Here is a 17287-nt window from a genome sequence, read left to right as displayed (position 1 = left end):
TTTCGAAAAACAGACGATTTTCATGAAATTCGCCCCTTCGTGAAAACGGTGACGATATTGCCAATCTCTGCTCATGGCTTCAAAATATCAACCACCTCTTGAAAAAAAAATCTTGGATTCAGCCAGCCTTCTTTGACAATGTGGGTATGCCACTGCCGAAGTATGCACAAACCTAAACAATGTTAGCATTGGGTTAGTCATCCAGTGAACAAATTGGCTGTGATGTCACACAGAGTTTTGGAAGTCCCCCAGCTCATTAAGCTCAGGCACTTGACACCTCCCCGGTACCTTGTCTAATCTGTTTGCAGTGACTCAGAGTTGCTGTTTGAATCAAAGAGAAGGAGGGGGTTGAAGTGCCCCCCCCCCCCCAAAAAAAAAAAGGAAGAAGAAGAAGTTTTGTCCACAAGTTCAGCATCCAAAACCTCAATGCTTCCTGGTAGAAGTGCTAAGGAAGGTCATAGCCAGGACATCAAGGCTGCCTTGTTCGTGATAGTGTCAAGTCTCAGGAGGCACGGATGCTGTGATGCTCTTATCTTTCTTAGGCAGACCGTGAGACCTGGAGTTGCCTGTCATTTTGCTCGCAAACTTTCCCAAGGCATGGTTTGGTTGCCTGAAGTATGGTGAGGTTGGACGTACTTTTGCTGTCCAATGTTTACCATGTTTATTTCAGTCACATCCTGTGGGTACATTGAATGCAGATCGTTCGAACCTTGCAGTTTTTACAGTGACCTTTTACAGTCGACCATGTTTATTTCAGTCACTGCTTGTGAGTATATGTTTGAACGATCATTCAAACCTAGCAGTGTTTGCAGTGACCTTTTACAGCCAACAAATAGACAAGATTTTAAATATGTAAAGCTTGTTTATTCTTTTACAGTGACTTGAGATTATGTACAACATTTGCTCTGGCTGTAATTTTCAGAAATGAGTGGATTTGGGTGTAAAGTATACAAGCGTAACATGGTTTGAGGGTGGATAGTCGATTTTCGCTCCCCGAGGTATTGGAAGTTGACAAACTAGTTCCCGAGGCGAAGCTGAGGGAACTAGTTCGTCAACTTCCAATACCAAGGGGAGCTAATATTGACTATCTTTCCGAAATAAACCACGTTTCATATTTGTTTTACTATACCTCATACATGTTCAATTGACGAATTGAGCTCGGGAAACCACTGATTAACATTTACGTGTGCTGCTATCTTTTCATGCCTACTACACCTGTGCGATAGTTTCACAATTGCCTCGTGAAGCGCATGCATAGTGCACTTTATAACACCTCATCCACAGATTCTGTGTCTTGATTGGCCGAGAGCGAGTCACATGTTACTTTCTAATTTTGCTATCTTTCTGTGCACGGCCAAAAGTACTATACCCGTAGCAACCAAAGTACTATACCATTGGCAACCAAAGTACTATTTCCACGGCGCGGTATTTGTGTGCAAATGGATGCTTGTGTGCACGTTGCGCGTAGCGCGTATTGTTCCAAAGAGAGCGCGCCGCTGATTTGGGTTCAAACATTTCGCGAAGGGGTAGTTTGGAAGAGAGAAATACATTTTCCACCAATTCTGTATTGAAATTGAAGTTTATTTCAACTGTGTTCAGATTTAAATAATTTAAAATATTAAAATCAAGCAGAATCTGTGGGTGAAGTGTTATAAAACAAATATTTAATGCTTTATCTCGTGGTGAAGTAAAACTAGCCTCCCTCGGTGATCCATGGACCATTCTATTTTCCCTCGGCTTCACCTCGGGAAAATAGAATGTCCATGGATCACCTCGGGAGGCTAGTTTTACTACACCACTCGAAGCATTCAATATTTGTATAATATCGTAACCCGTGCGTAGTCTACTACACATGCATGCATATTTACCCTGTGCGTGAATACTTGCGTGCGTGCTTGGTAAACAGCAAAAATAGCGGCTGGCATGTGATGGTGAATGGACCAGTGGGAATTGGGCTCTCGATCATGAATATGGATGAGGTATAGTAATATTTTATAGCAAATATTATTACACTGACCTGCTTCAAGTTGTGTGTTATAGGTGCTGGAAAAACCAAGAAAAAAATGTTGTTTTTGTGGTCTGGTTCCCTTGAACCTGCTTCAGAGGAAACGGAGCAATTTGTTGGCGTCGGGCAATTTTCGGGTCAGGGGACCAGACTAGCTGGCTTGCACCCATTCACGAATGTGTATACCGATAACAACAAAAAATGTGGACTAACTATAAATGTTGTGAATTGGGGGCAGTATTTGAAAAAAAGTAAGTTTTTTTCCAATGATGATTGGCCAACCATCGTTGAAAATTGAAACAAAAATTTCACTTTTTTTTCTTGAAAAATGACAGCACACCAGGTGTGATGATATCTCAGGATGCTAGAAACTATTATGCACTTGCAGTCAAGTAAGGTATTTCATAATAATTTTGGTAGTTTTGTTTTTTGATGTTTGCAAATGTTGTTTATTAACTTAAAGTGTTTGTAAAACACAATTGTAATTTAAACTCAATTTTGGCCTTTAATGATCTGAAGAAACAAAATCCTTGCAGAAGAAAAACATCTAGTTTATTCAACTTATTTATTTCCAACCTTGCATTTCAAAAACTTAATTTTTTAAGGACTATACATGTATTCAGAGCAAAGTTTGAAAGAAATCCTTTGTGGACTTATTAAAGTTAGCAAAGTTACAAACCATTTTGACCATTAAAATTTTGTTTTTTCCTGGTGTTTTATAAAAAAAAAAAAATGGCCCTTGTTTCTCATTTGTTAACACCAAACATTCAGTTAAAGAGTTTTGGCTATTTCCCTTGTATTTTTTTTTTTAATATCTACAAAGTTTATATGTTCCTGTTTCATGTCTGAAGACTTTTGAAAAGTATTCCAAGTGTCAAAGTATAAGTTGAGTAATTTTTAGAATATAGGTTGGCACACCCTTGTTTGGATAGGTTTTTGATGGTTAAGAGGGTCATTTACGGACTGGGGTGGGGTGGGGTGGGGGTTCCCTCGTACCCCCCGCCCTGCAATCTGGTGTGTTTGTACCAACACATGTGTGTTTGTACCAACACATGTGCTTCATTCAGAAGTTCCATCACTTGCCTCTCAGATTGATCATGGCAGGCAGTTTTTGTCTACAACCCAATAGATTGCCGGTAGCTCAGAGGGTCTTCTTTGTTATTTTAATACAGGAACAATGGATGTAGGAAAGGTTCATTCATGCCTGTCCAGTGAAACAAAACCATTGCCCTCCGCCTCACCTTAACACATAAGGTCTATTAAGGTTTGATGCGCAGTCGATGGAGATCATGATAATAGGGCAACGCCTCTGCAATCATCCGTTGAAAGTGGGGGGATGGCCCTGTCCCTTCATCCCTTGCCCCTGGGTTTGTCGCCGGTGTATTGAAACCTGTACTGTCCAACACTTTGTCAAACCATCCTGCTTTCTTATGGTTCTCCCACTGTTTGTCGGTCATCAACCAGTTGGCTGGTACTCCACTGGCCCGGTCCCACTTGAGAAGCTCATCGGTGTATTGAAGCCCAACAGCGGCACAGAGACACTGAAGCATCTGTGAAGGATTGGCGATCAGATCATCGGCGTCCAGCACTAATGCTTTCTTGCCTAGGTTTTTGGTCACATGCTGGTACATTTCGGCTAGATTTGCCGACTGATTCAGCCCCAGATAGAACTCTCTCTTCTTTTTGCAGTCAAACTTCTGTATGCGTTCTTCTATTGACCGTAGAGACTTTGCAGGGTCTCGGATCAGGAAGACATGCTGGTAACCGTCTGGTATCATGCCCAGACTCCTCATGCCATATGACACCTCTTTGCCGAGCACCAAGGATTTGCCGGGCCATGGTTCCTCATACAGGTCTCTCACATAGCTGAATGTCATTTTGGGCTCAAAGAGTGGCTCTGTCTCGGGGAATAGGCGCTCAGGACCCAAATAGGCAGCAACCTGAAAGAGTTCCATCAGGCACTGAGACCCTGGATACTGAGATAGGGAGCGTGCCAACACGGTTGACAGTGAACGTGCGGTACACCAAATGAGGATCCGTACTTGCTCTGTACCAGACATGATTCAATATTGGAGCCTGCACTCTCTTTTGTTGCCAATCAATATGTGAACTCTAGTGTGTACGTTTTGTCACAGAAACTGGCTTAAACGAGCTATACTCATGTGTGCATGCACCATGCACACATGAATCGTTATCAGCACAATTGGGTCAAGTGGAGGGCCATGGGTGTACTATTTCATAGAAAGGGGTGTTCTGCACCGCGTAACAATGAAACGTTCGGTTTATACATACAACTGCATATAGACCTATAATGACAAATTGTGGAAAGTTGTGTAGTGTATATTTTCAAATATATTTGTCAAGAATAAATGGTTTATTCTTTGCTATTGTATGGCTGGCAAAATACTGCGATCCCATGGCTGATCGTAAATTTGACAACTAAACTTCATATGTATTCTTAATTCGTTGAACTTTCTGTTTTACCAAAGATAAATTTGGACTCGAGACTGAACATGCGCAAATGTAAAGAAAGAAATTCAATCTTGTATTTCTACAATTGTACACAGCTGTATGCGAGTGATGAACTTCATATTCTCTAATTGCTGTAGTTGTACATTGATTTGAGTGCTGTGCCTGTGCATGGGCATGTTGTTGATCAAAGGTTAAGTAAAAAGCCAGATATCAGTATAGATTCCTATTAGGCCAAAAAAAAATGATAGTTCTGCTTCCGGTTTCCCTATATACCTACCCTATTCTGACAGCCCCTACCCTAAATTTTTTATTGGAAAAATGAGGAAAAAACACCCAAAACCATCAATTTCTACATTTTACCCTTGACTACACGCAGACGCCTCTGATCGTACTTAAAAAAAATTGGCCCAAAAAACATTCCCTACCTACATACCCTATTTTTGAATGCAATGTAATTGGACGCAGAACTATTTTTTTTTTGGCCTAATGCATGCTTGGTCCTATGTACCTAAAATCTGGAAACGGTGTGGGCCAAAACTCAATTGTCATAAACACTGGTTTTAATAAAAGCACATTTGACCATCATACAAAGAGATCAGAAGATGTCACAGCTACTTTTGAGTTGAACCTTGTACAATAATGGGAACAAGTATTAGTTCAACATTTTAACCCACACAATGCCTAAATTCATCTGAATATCAAACTTTGTAATATCTGTATGAAGAACTGAATACTCGGGTGAAAATTCCAGTTGAAGCCAGTTCAACTGGTTTCAACTTGTTCATCTGGTACCAGCTGAACTGGAAATTAATGACTGATTTTGAACGGGTGCAAACTGGTACAAACTGGTATAAATGGTTTGTACTGGTTTAACTAGTTTTGAACTGGTTGAACTGGTTTTGAACTGGTTTTGAACTGGTGCAACTGGTTTTATGGTTTAACTGAAATTGAACTGGTAAAACTGGCGGAACTGATTTTGAACTGAATAGTGAACTGGTTCAGCTGGGTTTAACCAGATATGAATGTGATTCTAACTGAATCAAGTGTTGACATCAGGATGCATGATTGTTGGAATCTTAATGCACTTTCCTGGAATTCTGCAAAGACTATTTTGCTTGGAAATTCCTGTTTATCTTTAGCGATTAGCAAAAAAGAAATTGGCAGCATATAGGAATTGATTAATTTTGACCTGATTGTTTGTACCAGTACCATAAACATATCAAGGAATTGCAGGCGAGCATAAATAATACAAACAAAACACTTCACAGTGGCCTCATGCACAAAGAATGGATCGGACACAGGAGTCTCAAATACATATGTAGGCCTACACTAGAATTCAAACTTGACTACATGTTGACAATCAGTTTGTTCAACTAGTTCCAACTGGTACCTGCATGTTGACTCCATGCGAATAGCCAGTAGGTAACTGGTTTTAACTGGTATGTTTTGTCAACTGGTTTTAACTGGTACCTGTTGACTCCATAAGAATTACTTGTTGATAAAACTGGTCTGTTCAACTGGTTTCAACTGGTTTCTGTTGAAACCAGTTGCGCTACCAGTTTAATTACCAGTTGAATCCAACATGCAGGTACCAGTTCGAGACCAGTTAATTCCAGTTGAGACCTGTTGAAATTGGCATTTTCTCCTGGGTATACTCTTTGTAATGAATAAGTGAAAATGACCTCTAGACTTATTTAATGAGATCTGATTACATGTGTCATTGCCCTTATCTTTATTTTTGCAATCAAAACCTTTAACAGTAGCCTTTTTTGTCTTTAATTGTTAATGGAGAAGATAATTATTGTATACTTGATATGGTAGCATATACCAGAATAGTCTGAGTATCACCCGTTATCCACGGAGCCAAATAGTCTCCTGTATAACGTCTGATATGTCAAAGCATGATTTATGCAGATTTATGCGATCTCGCGCCTCAGCCAACTCAGAGTTGACTTACTAAATCGTGACGTCATTTCATTCCCAAATCAGGACTAAAACTGTGATTGGTCAATTCGAATGCAGTGTTTTGTAATACAACAGCCGGGCGCGAATCGCGTTACTCAATACTAGAGCGCATGACCACAGCCTTTGTTGCTGTGTCTATAGGGTGTTTATTTTATCCATGTCTATGACGCAACAATGGTGAATGACTGAAGACCTGATATAGAAAGCGCTCGCTGATTGGTCAAAATCTAGAGGTCAAGATGCGGTTGTCTTGCATAATTAATTAGTGAATCTGCTCAAATGTTCTAGACCATGGCTTTCGTTATGGTCTATTACATAGACTAATACCAGAACTCCCTAGAAGAGTTTTCTGTCCTACTGACCCCATTGACCTGCGTCTCAACTCTGAAGTATTGCTCTATGACTGGACATACTTTCGGATCCCGCACCTTTGAAAATAAAAATTACAAAAGAAAACATTCAATGTGTGTTGAGTCAACAACAGCCCAGGGGGACTTAATAAGAGCATCAGACAACGAATTAAGCCAAAAAGAAAAAAAAATATGATTTCTTGTGCAGATTTGGGACAAATTTGCGTAGTTGTGACTGGACGAAGCTGATAGATCATGCTTTTTTTTGATTGGCCCTATTTGTGTTGTGTTTACCTGTGGAACCAATGCCCGCTGTGAGCAGCAGCTGTGGTACCAACGGCCACAATTGAGCAGAATTTGTTCTGACACCGAATGGCTTGAGTTCCATTACAAAAATTCCAATATTATCCCACCTTTTTTTGAAATTTGTTTAACTGAGTAATTTTGGTGTGGGATGGTGTTGTGTGTCTACAGTGTGCTTGGACATAATTTAATTTTCCCCCCAAAAAGAGATATACCTTTGATTCATTTTACACTTTGATGCTGCAGTTTATTGACTCGAATGATGCCCACTTTACGAACAAATATGTACTTGATGTCACTGTGCATTGGTAGAACTTAGGCAATTAAGTCTTTAGTCTTAGAGTCAAAAGCATGGGTAAAACACCCTGGTGAAGAAATTTTTTGTGGGAATTTTTTTTGTCACGTCTTACTCCTCCGGGAGGAGGTGTGCTCATAGTAGACACTCGGCGTGGTCAGTGACTAATTTGTTAGAAGAACTTATCTCTACAAAACAGGCATGATCAGCGTACAAATGGGCCGGGCCTGTCCCACATTTCCCCTGTTTCCTGCCGAGGAAACTTGTGACCTGGCCGCAGAGGAGGAAACAATTAATAAAAATCTCCTCTCAGTATTCACCTGCATCTGGCAGGGCCTCGTCCCTAATCAATTAGTCTGTGTATGTGTCAGGTGTACATCTTTGGGGAGGAAATGCAATAATACCCTTGGAATGTTGGCCTGTGAAGCCTGCCACAAGGCAAGTGCAGATGAAGTCGACTGTCAAAAGTGACCCCCAGTGACATGTCAAATGAAAGTCGGCCAGACATCCTTTTGCTGCCAATGTTGAGGTAGTTTTGCCACAGCTTTGCAGGTTTTATAGTGCTGATTTTACAAGAAAATTTGGTTTTCTGGGATAGAATTTTTTACTACAGCTGTGTTTTACTTTAAGGCAAGGCTCATGTGGTCAGAATTGGCTTCTTGAGTTGAGTGGTGGTTGTAGTTTGTTTTTTGGTTTTGGTGTGCTATGGTTTCACCTCGTCTGTAGTTTAATCTCAGGTTTCAATAGGTCAGTATCATCCAGTCAGTGCTGGTTTCATTAGGTTCTCTGGTCAGTCCTTGTTTCAGCAGGGTTTAATCAGGCCGCTGCTGGTTTAATCAGTTTGCTGCTGGTTTCATCTGGTCAGTGCTATAGTTTCATCTGGTTGGTGCTGGTTTCAAATAGTTTAGTGCTGGTTTTATCAGGTCAGTGCTAGTTTCATCAGGTCAGTGCTGGTTGCTTAAGGTGAGAGCTGGTTTAATCAGGTCGCTGCTGGTTTCATCTGGTCAGTGCTAGTTTCATCTGCTTGGTGCTTGTTAAAGATAGTTTAGTACTGGTTTTATCAGGTTATAGTGCTGGTTTCATCCGGTCAGTGCTGGTTTCATCAGTTCAGTGCTAGTTTCATCAGGTTAGTGCTGGTTTCATCAGGTCAGTGCTGGTTTCATCAGGTCAGTGCTGGTTTCATCTGGTCAGTGCTAGTTTCATCAGGTCAGTGCTGGTTTCATCATGCCAGTGCTGGTTTCATCATGTCAGTGCTGGTTTTATCATGCCAGTGCTGGTTTCATCAGGTCAGTGCTGGTTTCATCAGGTTAGTGCTGGTTTCATCAGGTCAGTGCTGGTTTCATCAGGTCAGTGCTGGTTTCATCTGGTCAGTGCTAGTTTCATCTGGTGAGTGCTGGTTTCATCATGCCAGTGCTGGTTTCATCATGTCAGTGCTGGTTTCATCAGTTCAGTGCTGGTTTCATCAGGTCAGCGCTGGTTTCATCAGGTCAGTGCTGGTTTCATCTGGTCAGTGCTAGTTTCATCAGTCCAGTGCTAGTTTCATCAGGTCGGTGCTGGTTTCATCAGTTCAGTGCTAGTTTATCAGTTCAGTGCTAGTTTCATCTGGTCAGTGCTGGTTTCATCTGGTCAGTGCTGGTTTCATCTGGTCAGTGCTGGTTTCATCATGCCAGTGCTAGTTTCATCAGGTCAGTGCTGGTTTCATCTGGTCAGTGCTGGTTTCATCTGGTCGGTGCTGGTTTCATCTGGTCAGTGCTGGTTTCATCATGTCATTGCTGGTTCATCAGGTAAGTGCTGGTTTCATTAGGTCAGTGCTGGTTTCATCTGGTCAGTGCTGGTTTCATCAGGTCGGTGCTGGTTTCATCAGTCCAGTGCTAGTTTCATCAGGTCGGTGCTGGTTTCATCAGTTCAGTGCTAGTTTATCAGTTCAGTGCTAGTTTCATCAGGTCAGTGCTGGTTTCATCTGGTGAGTGCTGGTTTCATCTGGTCAGTGCTGGTTTCATCTGGTCAGTGCTAGTTTCATCAGTCCAGTGCTAGTTTCATCAGGTCGGTGCTGGTTTCATCAGTTCAGTGCTAGTTTCATCTGGTCAGTGCTGGTTTCATCTGGTCAGTGCTGGTTTCATCAGGTCAATGCTAGTTTCATCAGGTCAGTGCTGGTTTCATCAGGTCAGTGCTGTTTTCATCTGGTCAGTGCTAGTTTCATCAGGTCAGTGCTGGTTTCATCAGGTCAGTGCTGGTTTCATCTGGTCAGTGCTAGTTTCATCAGTTCAGTGCTAGTTTCATCAGGTCAGTGCTGGTTTCATCTGGTCAGTGCTGGTTTCATCTGGTCAGTGCTGGTTTCATCAGGTCAGTGCTAGTTTCATCAGGTCAGTGCTGGTTTCATCAGGTCAGTGCTGGTTTCATCTGGTCAGTGCTGGTTTCATCAGTTCAGTGCTGGTTTCATCTGGTCAGTGCTGGTTTCATCATGTCAGTGCTGGTTTCATCAGTTCAGTGCTAGTTTTATCTGGTCGGTGCTAGTTTCATCAGTTCAGTACTAGTTTCATCAGGTCAGTGATCAGGTCAGTGCTTGCTTTATCTAATCGGTGCTGGTTTCATATGCATGGCATCAGGTTTGTGCTGTTACATCTGTGCTGGTTTCATCTGTTCATGTGCTGGTTTCATCAGGTCAGCATTAGTTTTATCTGGTCAGTGCTGGTTTAATCAAGCTTGTATTGGAAAATTTGGATGAAATAAGTTTGGTACTGGCTTCATCTGGTCATGATATTTATGGCAACAAAACAAAAATTACAATCACAGTGTTCATGTTACTGCTACTGTTTTTCAGAGTTATAGGGTTTTGAGTTTTTGGGGTTGTGGGTTTTTTTTTGGCATAACATATCAAGACACAATAATCCACGAATTGTTAGTTACATACATTTAGTTTGTAAACTAACTACACAATAATAATAATTGTCCGAGAAAGCCTATTTTGTTCTGTGATTTTAAAACCTATAGTGAAAATCTGATGACTGTTTACTGAATTTCCTGCGACTTATACAGGCATGCAACTTTTCCTTAGATCAGCTTGTTTCCTCTTTTATTACTCCTCTTCTATGCCTTTAAAAAATTGCCAAAAAAACCGCTGCACTTTCCTGCCGCCCTTTCTCTGTACTACCTGCTTGCCAATTGCCCCGGAGCATGCTTTTCATGGGTTTCGATTCTATTTCAAGTTTTCGCATCAAACTCTGCCAATCCAATGCAAGGAAACGTTCCAAAGTTTGACAGACGTGACAGTGTAACGTAAGAAAGGGAAGTCTAAAATAGCAGGTACATTATCGTCTTACCTTTGCACGTGTCGGTCGGACGTGGCGTGCAAGCCCCAACAACAACACCGAACAAGAAGGGAAAGGCTCAATTATGAGATCCCGCAGTTTTCATTCAACGCTCGATCCAGTGCTTATTGATACGGATCTCTTGGACGAAAAGTTAATCAGCCGTAGGGGTAATATGTGTACTTTGGCTGTGCATGGATGATAATGTCAGGAACTGCAAGGGTGGTGGGTCTTCATAACCAAGGCAGGCTGCCAATTTCTGAAAGATTGTTACTTCATGAGATAACCCCCCCCCCCCCATAAAATCCATGCTTTCCCTGCAGTTGATGAGCACTCTCTTTAGTCAAATTTTCAGACTTTATTAGAGTCCTCAAACCTCTAGTTCCAGACCAAATCCAAGTCTGAGTGCTGATTCCGAGTCTGAGTCCGGGTGCCGAGTAATGTTGGGTCGAGTCCAAATCTGAGTCTCAAGTCACGAATGTCTAGTCCAAATCTGAGCCACGATCGAGTCAGTTAAAAAAAATTCAAGTAAAGTCTCGACTCAAAAAAAAACTTTCATCAGGGCACACTAAAATTATAAGGACACAATCTTGTCTTGTATAAAGTCTCCTGGTCTAAGAGATTGTTGAGCTACATATACATATGTACATCATTTTTTTTTTATTAGACCAAATTGAATAGAAGACTTTTAAGTTTTCATCTTTAATAATTCTTCATCTTAAATTTTTCGTATTGGTTTTCAGAATTTTGTGGGTGATGGAATATTTAGTTGTTATATTTGAAGACAATGTAACAACTCTTTACTGAAACATTTCAGTTAGAGGGGACGGCAGAGCCCTCAATCCTTCCCAGTGTTCTCTGAAGATCAAACTTTCTATATATCAATCAACACTAACCACCTAATTCGCTCTTTTCACACTTCCGTCATGGGCATGCAGAGCCTCGATCTGGTAACTTAAAACAATAAATATAGCCGGTTCAGTGATTCCCCTGTCGGGGTTTAGATCACTGAACCGGCTATTTTTAAAGTTGCCAGATCGAGGCTGTGCCTGCCCAATGGCGGAGCGTGAAAAGAGCGAATTCATGGCATTTCAAATACTTACATTGTGGGCACTCAACTAAAGGTAGAGTAAATCATTTGCAGCTATCCAGAAAGTAACTGACGAAATTATTGTTGAAAAGCACAGAGGGGATGGCAAGAAACTCGCTGTGAAATTATCCTTTCTGGCATGCTGTCATTTTGTAGAAAACGATAAAAGAAGGTCATTTCCAAAGATGCATCAAGTGACCCTTTTTTTGGAAAATTCTCATTACAGGTTGGATTGTAATTGGGTGAATGGGTGCGAGTAACGTTGACACGCGCGCACGCAGTTGCTATTATTTGTCGGTTCAGTGCATGCCTCACGTACAACTGCAATCGGCTGAATGAGAACGTGTCCCGGATACTGATTTCAGGCGCAATTCAAAACAGGACTCAGCAACTTTAGAATTGAAATTGAGATCCTGGAATATTGTTTTCTCGAAATCTACAGCATTCACAGAGCTGAAAGTTTATCAGGTTAATTATTAAGCACCGGTCTTTAGATTTTGAGCACTTTTTTTGCTTCAAACGAAAAAAACATTTGCAAATGACAAATAATCTACCCTATACCTTTAAGTTTATTCTGTGTTGATACATTGAAACTATGGTATCCAAACACAAACAGAAGAGAGGGTTATTTGCTAATCATGTACGGTTCTATTTTAAGTTGTTTACATACATAGAGCATAATTTGTGTTGGCAAGTCCTTGGATAAAAGGATGGACTCATAAATGTCACATTAACATGATAGTCGAGGGACTCGATCAAACAGTGTATTCACTCAAATGATGTAATGAACAAGATGAGGATAGTACAGAAAATATTGTACAACTTCCCATTTGCCTTGATAATCTACCTGGGTCATTCTACAAAATTTGTGGTCTACTTTTTTAACCATCCGACGTGAATATACGTTTTTGCGGTATTCAGAACGGATGACGGATAAACATGCAACAAGCGAGGGCAGAATATCTATCAGGGACCCGCTCGCAGCGGGCGAGGCCACAAATATCAGGGTGTGCTACCCTCAGAAGACGGCCTGAACCCGTCTGGCATCGAGGTTCGTGAAAAACAATCCCGCGCCGGTCCGGTCAATGGCAAAATAATACTGGTTAACATCCCTGTTACATCTGACATTTGCGATTTTATTATTCTGACGCACTGATGAATGCATTTGTCCTTCAAGAGTGATTATGAAATAGTGTGAACAACCTACCCAACCAATATATAATCATTTTAAGTCATTCTTAATGATTCTTGAATGGTATATTACAAAGTACCAAAGTAACAGGGACAGGAAAATGTCACACTCTGGACTGTAAATTATAAAGTGACCCATCTACATGGAATGTAACCAAGGATGTCCATACTAAAGGGGGCGGGGGTCACACCCCCCCCCCCCCAAATGTTGTTTTTTCAGCAAAATTGTATTTCTTCTCTGAAAAGAATTGTTGGCCAAAAAATGCCCTCATAAATATTGTGGAACGGTGTCCTGTCCAGTCCGGTCCATATTGAGAGGCCCCCTCGTGTGTTTAGTGATGTCCGACAAACACAACACCCCCCCCCCCCCCACCCTGTAAGTAACTGCAGATATATTTTCTGGTAATGTTCAATCCCAAAATAGTTCGTTGAGGGAACATTCTATATTCAAACCTGTCTGGCGGTGTCCGTGAAGGTAATGGACTTTTTTCCCAGGGGAAGGGGGAAATTTGAAATTTAGGGAGTACCGGTAAGCCTTCAAACATGCAAACTCACGATTGATTAAGAGCTTGCCTAGGTGTAAAGGTGTAAACTTGAATGTAGCCAACCACAGATTAAACATACCTTAACCAGAACCATCCAAGTTCCTTCAGAAGTTTGCCCAAATGTTTTTGAGGATATTTTGCAGGATTAGGGAAGGTAGACTCACATGGGGCCTGATGCCCTTTGAAGCACATTAGGGATCAGATTTGCCAGGATTTTTTTTTCTGATTTCAGGATTTTTTTTTCAGGATTTGTACCTATTTCAGGATTTTTAAAGGATCCCTTTGGAAGTCTCAAATTCCTGAGGTGTTTTTTTCCATTCTGAAAAGGTGTTTTTACCAAAAAAAATGAACAAAAGAAATTTAGGCAAATACAAACATATACCCTACGTTGCTCTGGGTCCTCATCACTCCTCAAACCTTGTGCTGATTATGTCATTGATTTTCTCCTAATATCACCCCTTGTACACACACAGAGAAGGTGCCATGTGGTATCTTCACCTTTAATTCTGGAAAGAAGGGTTGAAATTGTCATAGCAAAACTTTGTATACAACTAGATTTAGATACAGATCAAGTAGTTTTGTAGTCTATTACAAAAATGTAAAACGAGGTACTGGAACTTAGTAAACCCAGTGTCAGTTTGTGGTGCTTACATACAAGGGGTGATTGATAAGTTTGTGGCCTAAGGTAGAAGAAGATGAGCTATACAGTTTTGACTGATATGGTGTGCAGTTCAACAAGTTGAATGGTTACACAGAAAGATTGAAGTAATTATCTATAATTAAAGCTTTACATTCATCATCTCCTGAGAATTAAACTTTGAAAATGGAAAACTAAATGGAAACATTTGATTGTACAAAAAAAAAACGACCGAACTTCAAAATGGCAACACTGTCCCTTGAAGGGTTCTGCCGAGTCCGTTTTTGATCAGGTCCAAGGAGCTTCGGGACCCAACAAGCTGACACCTTGGACATTTGGACACCATGGCAGATTTTTTCCATTTTTTCCATTATCAAGGTTTTAATTCTCAGGAACCGGTGACTGTCAAGGTTTAATAATCTGTAACAGAAAATCAAGACAAGATAACTTCAAACTTTCTGTGTAATCATTCAACAAGTTGAACTGCACACAATATCAGTCAAAACTGTATGGCTCATCTCCTTCTACCTTATAGGCCACGAACTTATCAATCAGCCCTTGTAACAGTGACTCAAATGAATCAACAAGAATGTGACTCATATCAACTCAAATGATGCTGCGCACATTAATGCCTCAACTGGACCCGACTTGAGTATATGTAACTGCCTTAGAATGACTCGACATGACTTCAGCAACTCACTTCAACACAGCAGTGGGCTACTGAGTGACTTTCCCAAAATCCCGCTGAACCAGAACTTGGACGACATTCCTGCGAACAGACAGGGAGTTCTCTGTTTTTAATCATGACGAATCCCCGGCGGGGTTGATGAAGCATTTTTTGGCTGAGGGGGTTGCAGGTTTTCTATCTGTGCTTCGGTGTGCCCCCCGTGGCCCCAACTTCCTGATCGAAACGATTTTAAACTGCTACATCCATGTGTTTCTTACTCCGCTCAAAATTTACTGTTTCCTGACCATGCTTTGGTCACACATTTTGGACTCGAGGGAGATCTTCGTAGTATGTTTTTGCCTTTATTTTTGTCGTCGCAGCTGAGGAGGGAGGGAGGGGGAGATGGGAGTAGAATGTTCCACCCATTCCCCCCCCCCCCAGCCAAATATAGAGAGAGTTGCGACAACTTCAGACTGTTGAACCATAATGGCCATTCATTATGTGTACAGTGCAGCGTGCGACTATTGTGTACAAATTATATATGTGCACTGATGCATAATCCACCATTTTGGTTCCAAAGAGTGCCATCCTTATGTCGCACATCTCTCTATATACGGCTCTGCCCCCCTCCCCTGTACAAGAAAGTTTTAGTCTAGTAGTGACAAATTGTGCTAAACTTTGTATGCTATAACACTAACAGACATCAATGTTTGGTATGTGTAAAAGTTTGAAACCTTTTTTGTTAATTACATGTATTAACATCAATCATAATTCACACTACTAGTGCTCGAATTGAAGATGTACTTTCTTCAAGCCAAAAACACTAAATTGAGTGTTGGATTGCTCGGGCTAATCATAGGTCTGGATCACAGCATATCTAAATGATGTCTCAAAAATACAGAGAAAATGCTGGAAAACCCTGTTTTGTTGACATCTGACGTGGCAGCCATTTTTACTTTGCCTGTTTGGGGGGATGGGGGGATGGGGAGGATAAATCCCCCACCCCACTTTTTGAGGGGTGGGGGGGGGGCATGGGCCATTGGATCAAACCCCCCCCCCCTCCAGAATTGTGTAGTGAGAAATATGAAAAATGCAGATTCTAAGATTATTTTCTAACTTTCCAACAGCCCAAATGTATTGAATAGCGCTGGAAAATGGAGAACAAACAGTAAAAAAGCTTTAAATGCACCGTTTTGATGTACACTGTAAGGTTAGGTGTAAGCTCTCAAGTTTGCATAAGATGTACATTTGTATCATGAACAGCACCCCTTGTGTCGTGTATTGTTCCCCCCCCCCCCTCCGACACGGTTTACCCGTTCACGGATGTGTGTTGCCAATTGCAAACAAAATGTGTTCCAACTAAATTTGGTAAACTAGGGGCAGTATTTGAAAACATGTCAGTTTTTTTTCCAACGATGGTCGGCATCATCAGAAATTGACAAAAAAAATCCACTTTTCTTAAAAAAGACAGCACACCAGGTGCCATGATTTCACAGGATGCTGAGACTATTAATATTCACCTACACTTACAGTCAAGTAAGGTATTTCGTAATAATTTGACAGTTTTGTTTTTTGATGTTGTATATTACCTTTAAGATAGATTCCTGCTTAAATCTGCCTTTCAAAGCTTTGAGGGGGACTCATGCATGAAGTCCATTACCCTCCAATGATCGGCAGCACCCCATGTTTAAGAGTTTTGCCCCAAATCTTTACCACCCTATGCCTCTCATCTTTGCCTGAAGATGGAGGGCCGAGGGTCCGAGCCAGACTCAAGCATCTTAAGACCCACAGTGTTGACAGATCCAATCTGTGATGTCCTTTCCTTTCACCACCAAGTATTCCTCATAGCTGTTAGCCTTGGCCATGAGTGTTTCCATTAATCGAAAGTAATTAAAACTGATTGGCACTGGCATGAATTACCACAAGCATTCCAACGACATCCTTTTTGTTTTTAATCAGGGTAACCTTGACCAAAAGATTGATGTGTGGTGGTGGTGTTGGTCTTTATTTCCAAGTTTGTATCGTGAATTTGTTCAGTGGGGTATGTTTTTTTTCTGGTGTTTGCAGACTCTCCCTGTAAGTCTCTAATTTCCTTTAATTATAGGTAGCCAAGGTTTTCAAAGTTTGGTGACATAACAGGGTTCGCCCTTAACATTTTTTTTTCACTTGCCTGCCGGACAAGTGAACCAGACTCTTAGCTAGCTCGCAGGACTTTTCATTAGTCCGCGGTTAAGTTCGGGCATCAACCACTAGTCGACTAGTGGTTGATTTGTGACGTTCTTTACGCCTGCGCACTAATAGCAACGTGTGAACGTCTCTAGTCAAACGCTGGTCAGAATGTCATCGCAAAACTTCTGGATCCTGGCTCTCTGCTAGCGTTATGAATGCGCGCAGCTATTGGTTACCAGCGATGCAACCAGCCCCAGTAGGTTGGTTCCAAATAGTCGACTAGCGTAGTC

At 41.3% G+C, this 17287-nt stretch overlaps 1 protein-coding gene across 1 annotated transcript; it reads right to left on the bottom strand.

Annotated features, from left to right (window-relative positions):
* Positions 1 to 3029: 3029 nt before the first annotated feature.
* On the bottom strand, positions 3030 to 4272 carry LOC119746167 (branched-chain-amino-acid aminotransferase-like protein 2). Its single transcript, XM_038222973.1, has one exon. It carries the CDS (start codon positions 4063 to 4065, stop codon positions 3265 to 3267), a length of 801 nt encoding a protein of 266 aa, XP_038078901.1. The 5' UTR covers positions 4066 to 4272; the 3' UTR covers positions 3030 to 3264.
* Positions 4273 to 17287: the final 13015 nt, after the last annotated feature.

Source organism: Patiria miniata, unplaced genomic scaffold (genome assembly GCF_015706575.1).
Source record: "Patiria miniata isolate m_02_andy unplaced genomic scaffold, ASM1570657v1 HiC_scaffold_7, whole genome shotgun sequence".
Lineage (NCBI taxonomy): Eukaryota > Metazoa > Echinodermata > Asteroidea > Valvatida > Asterinidae > Patiria > Patiria miniata.
The sequence above is the reverse complement of the archived record's forward strand: the minus strand, read 5'-3'. Positions and strand labels throughout refer to the sequence as shown.

Bases quoted from the DNA above. Each gene is read 5' to 3' on its own strand.
- LOC119746167 (XM_038222973.1), bottom strand. From the start codon at position 4,065: ATGTCTGGTACAGAGCAAGTACGGATCCTCATTTGGTGTACCGCACGT.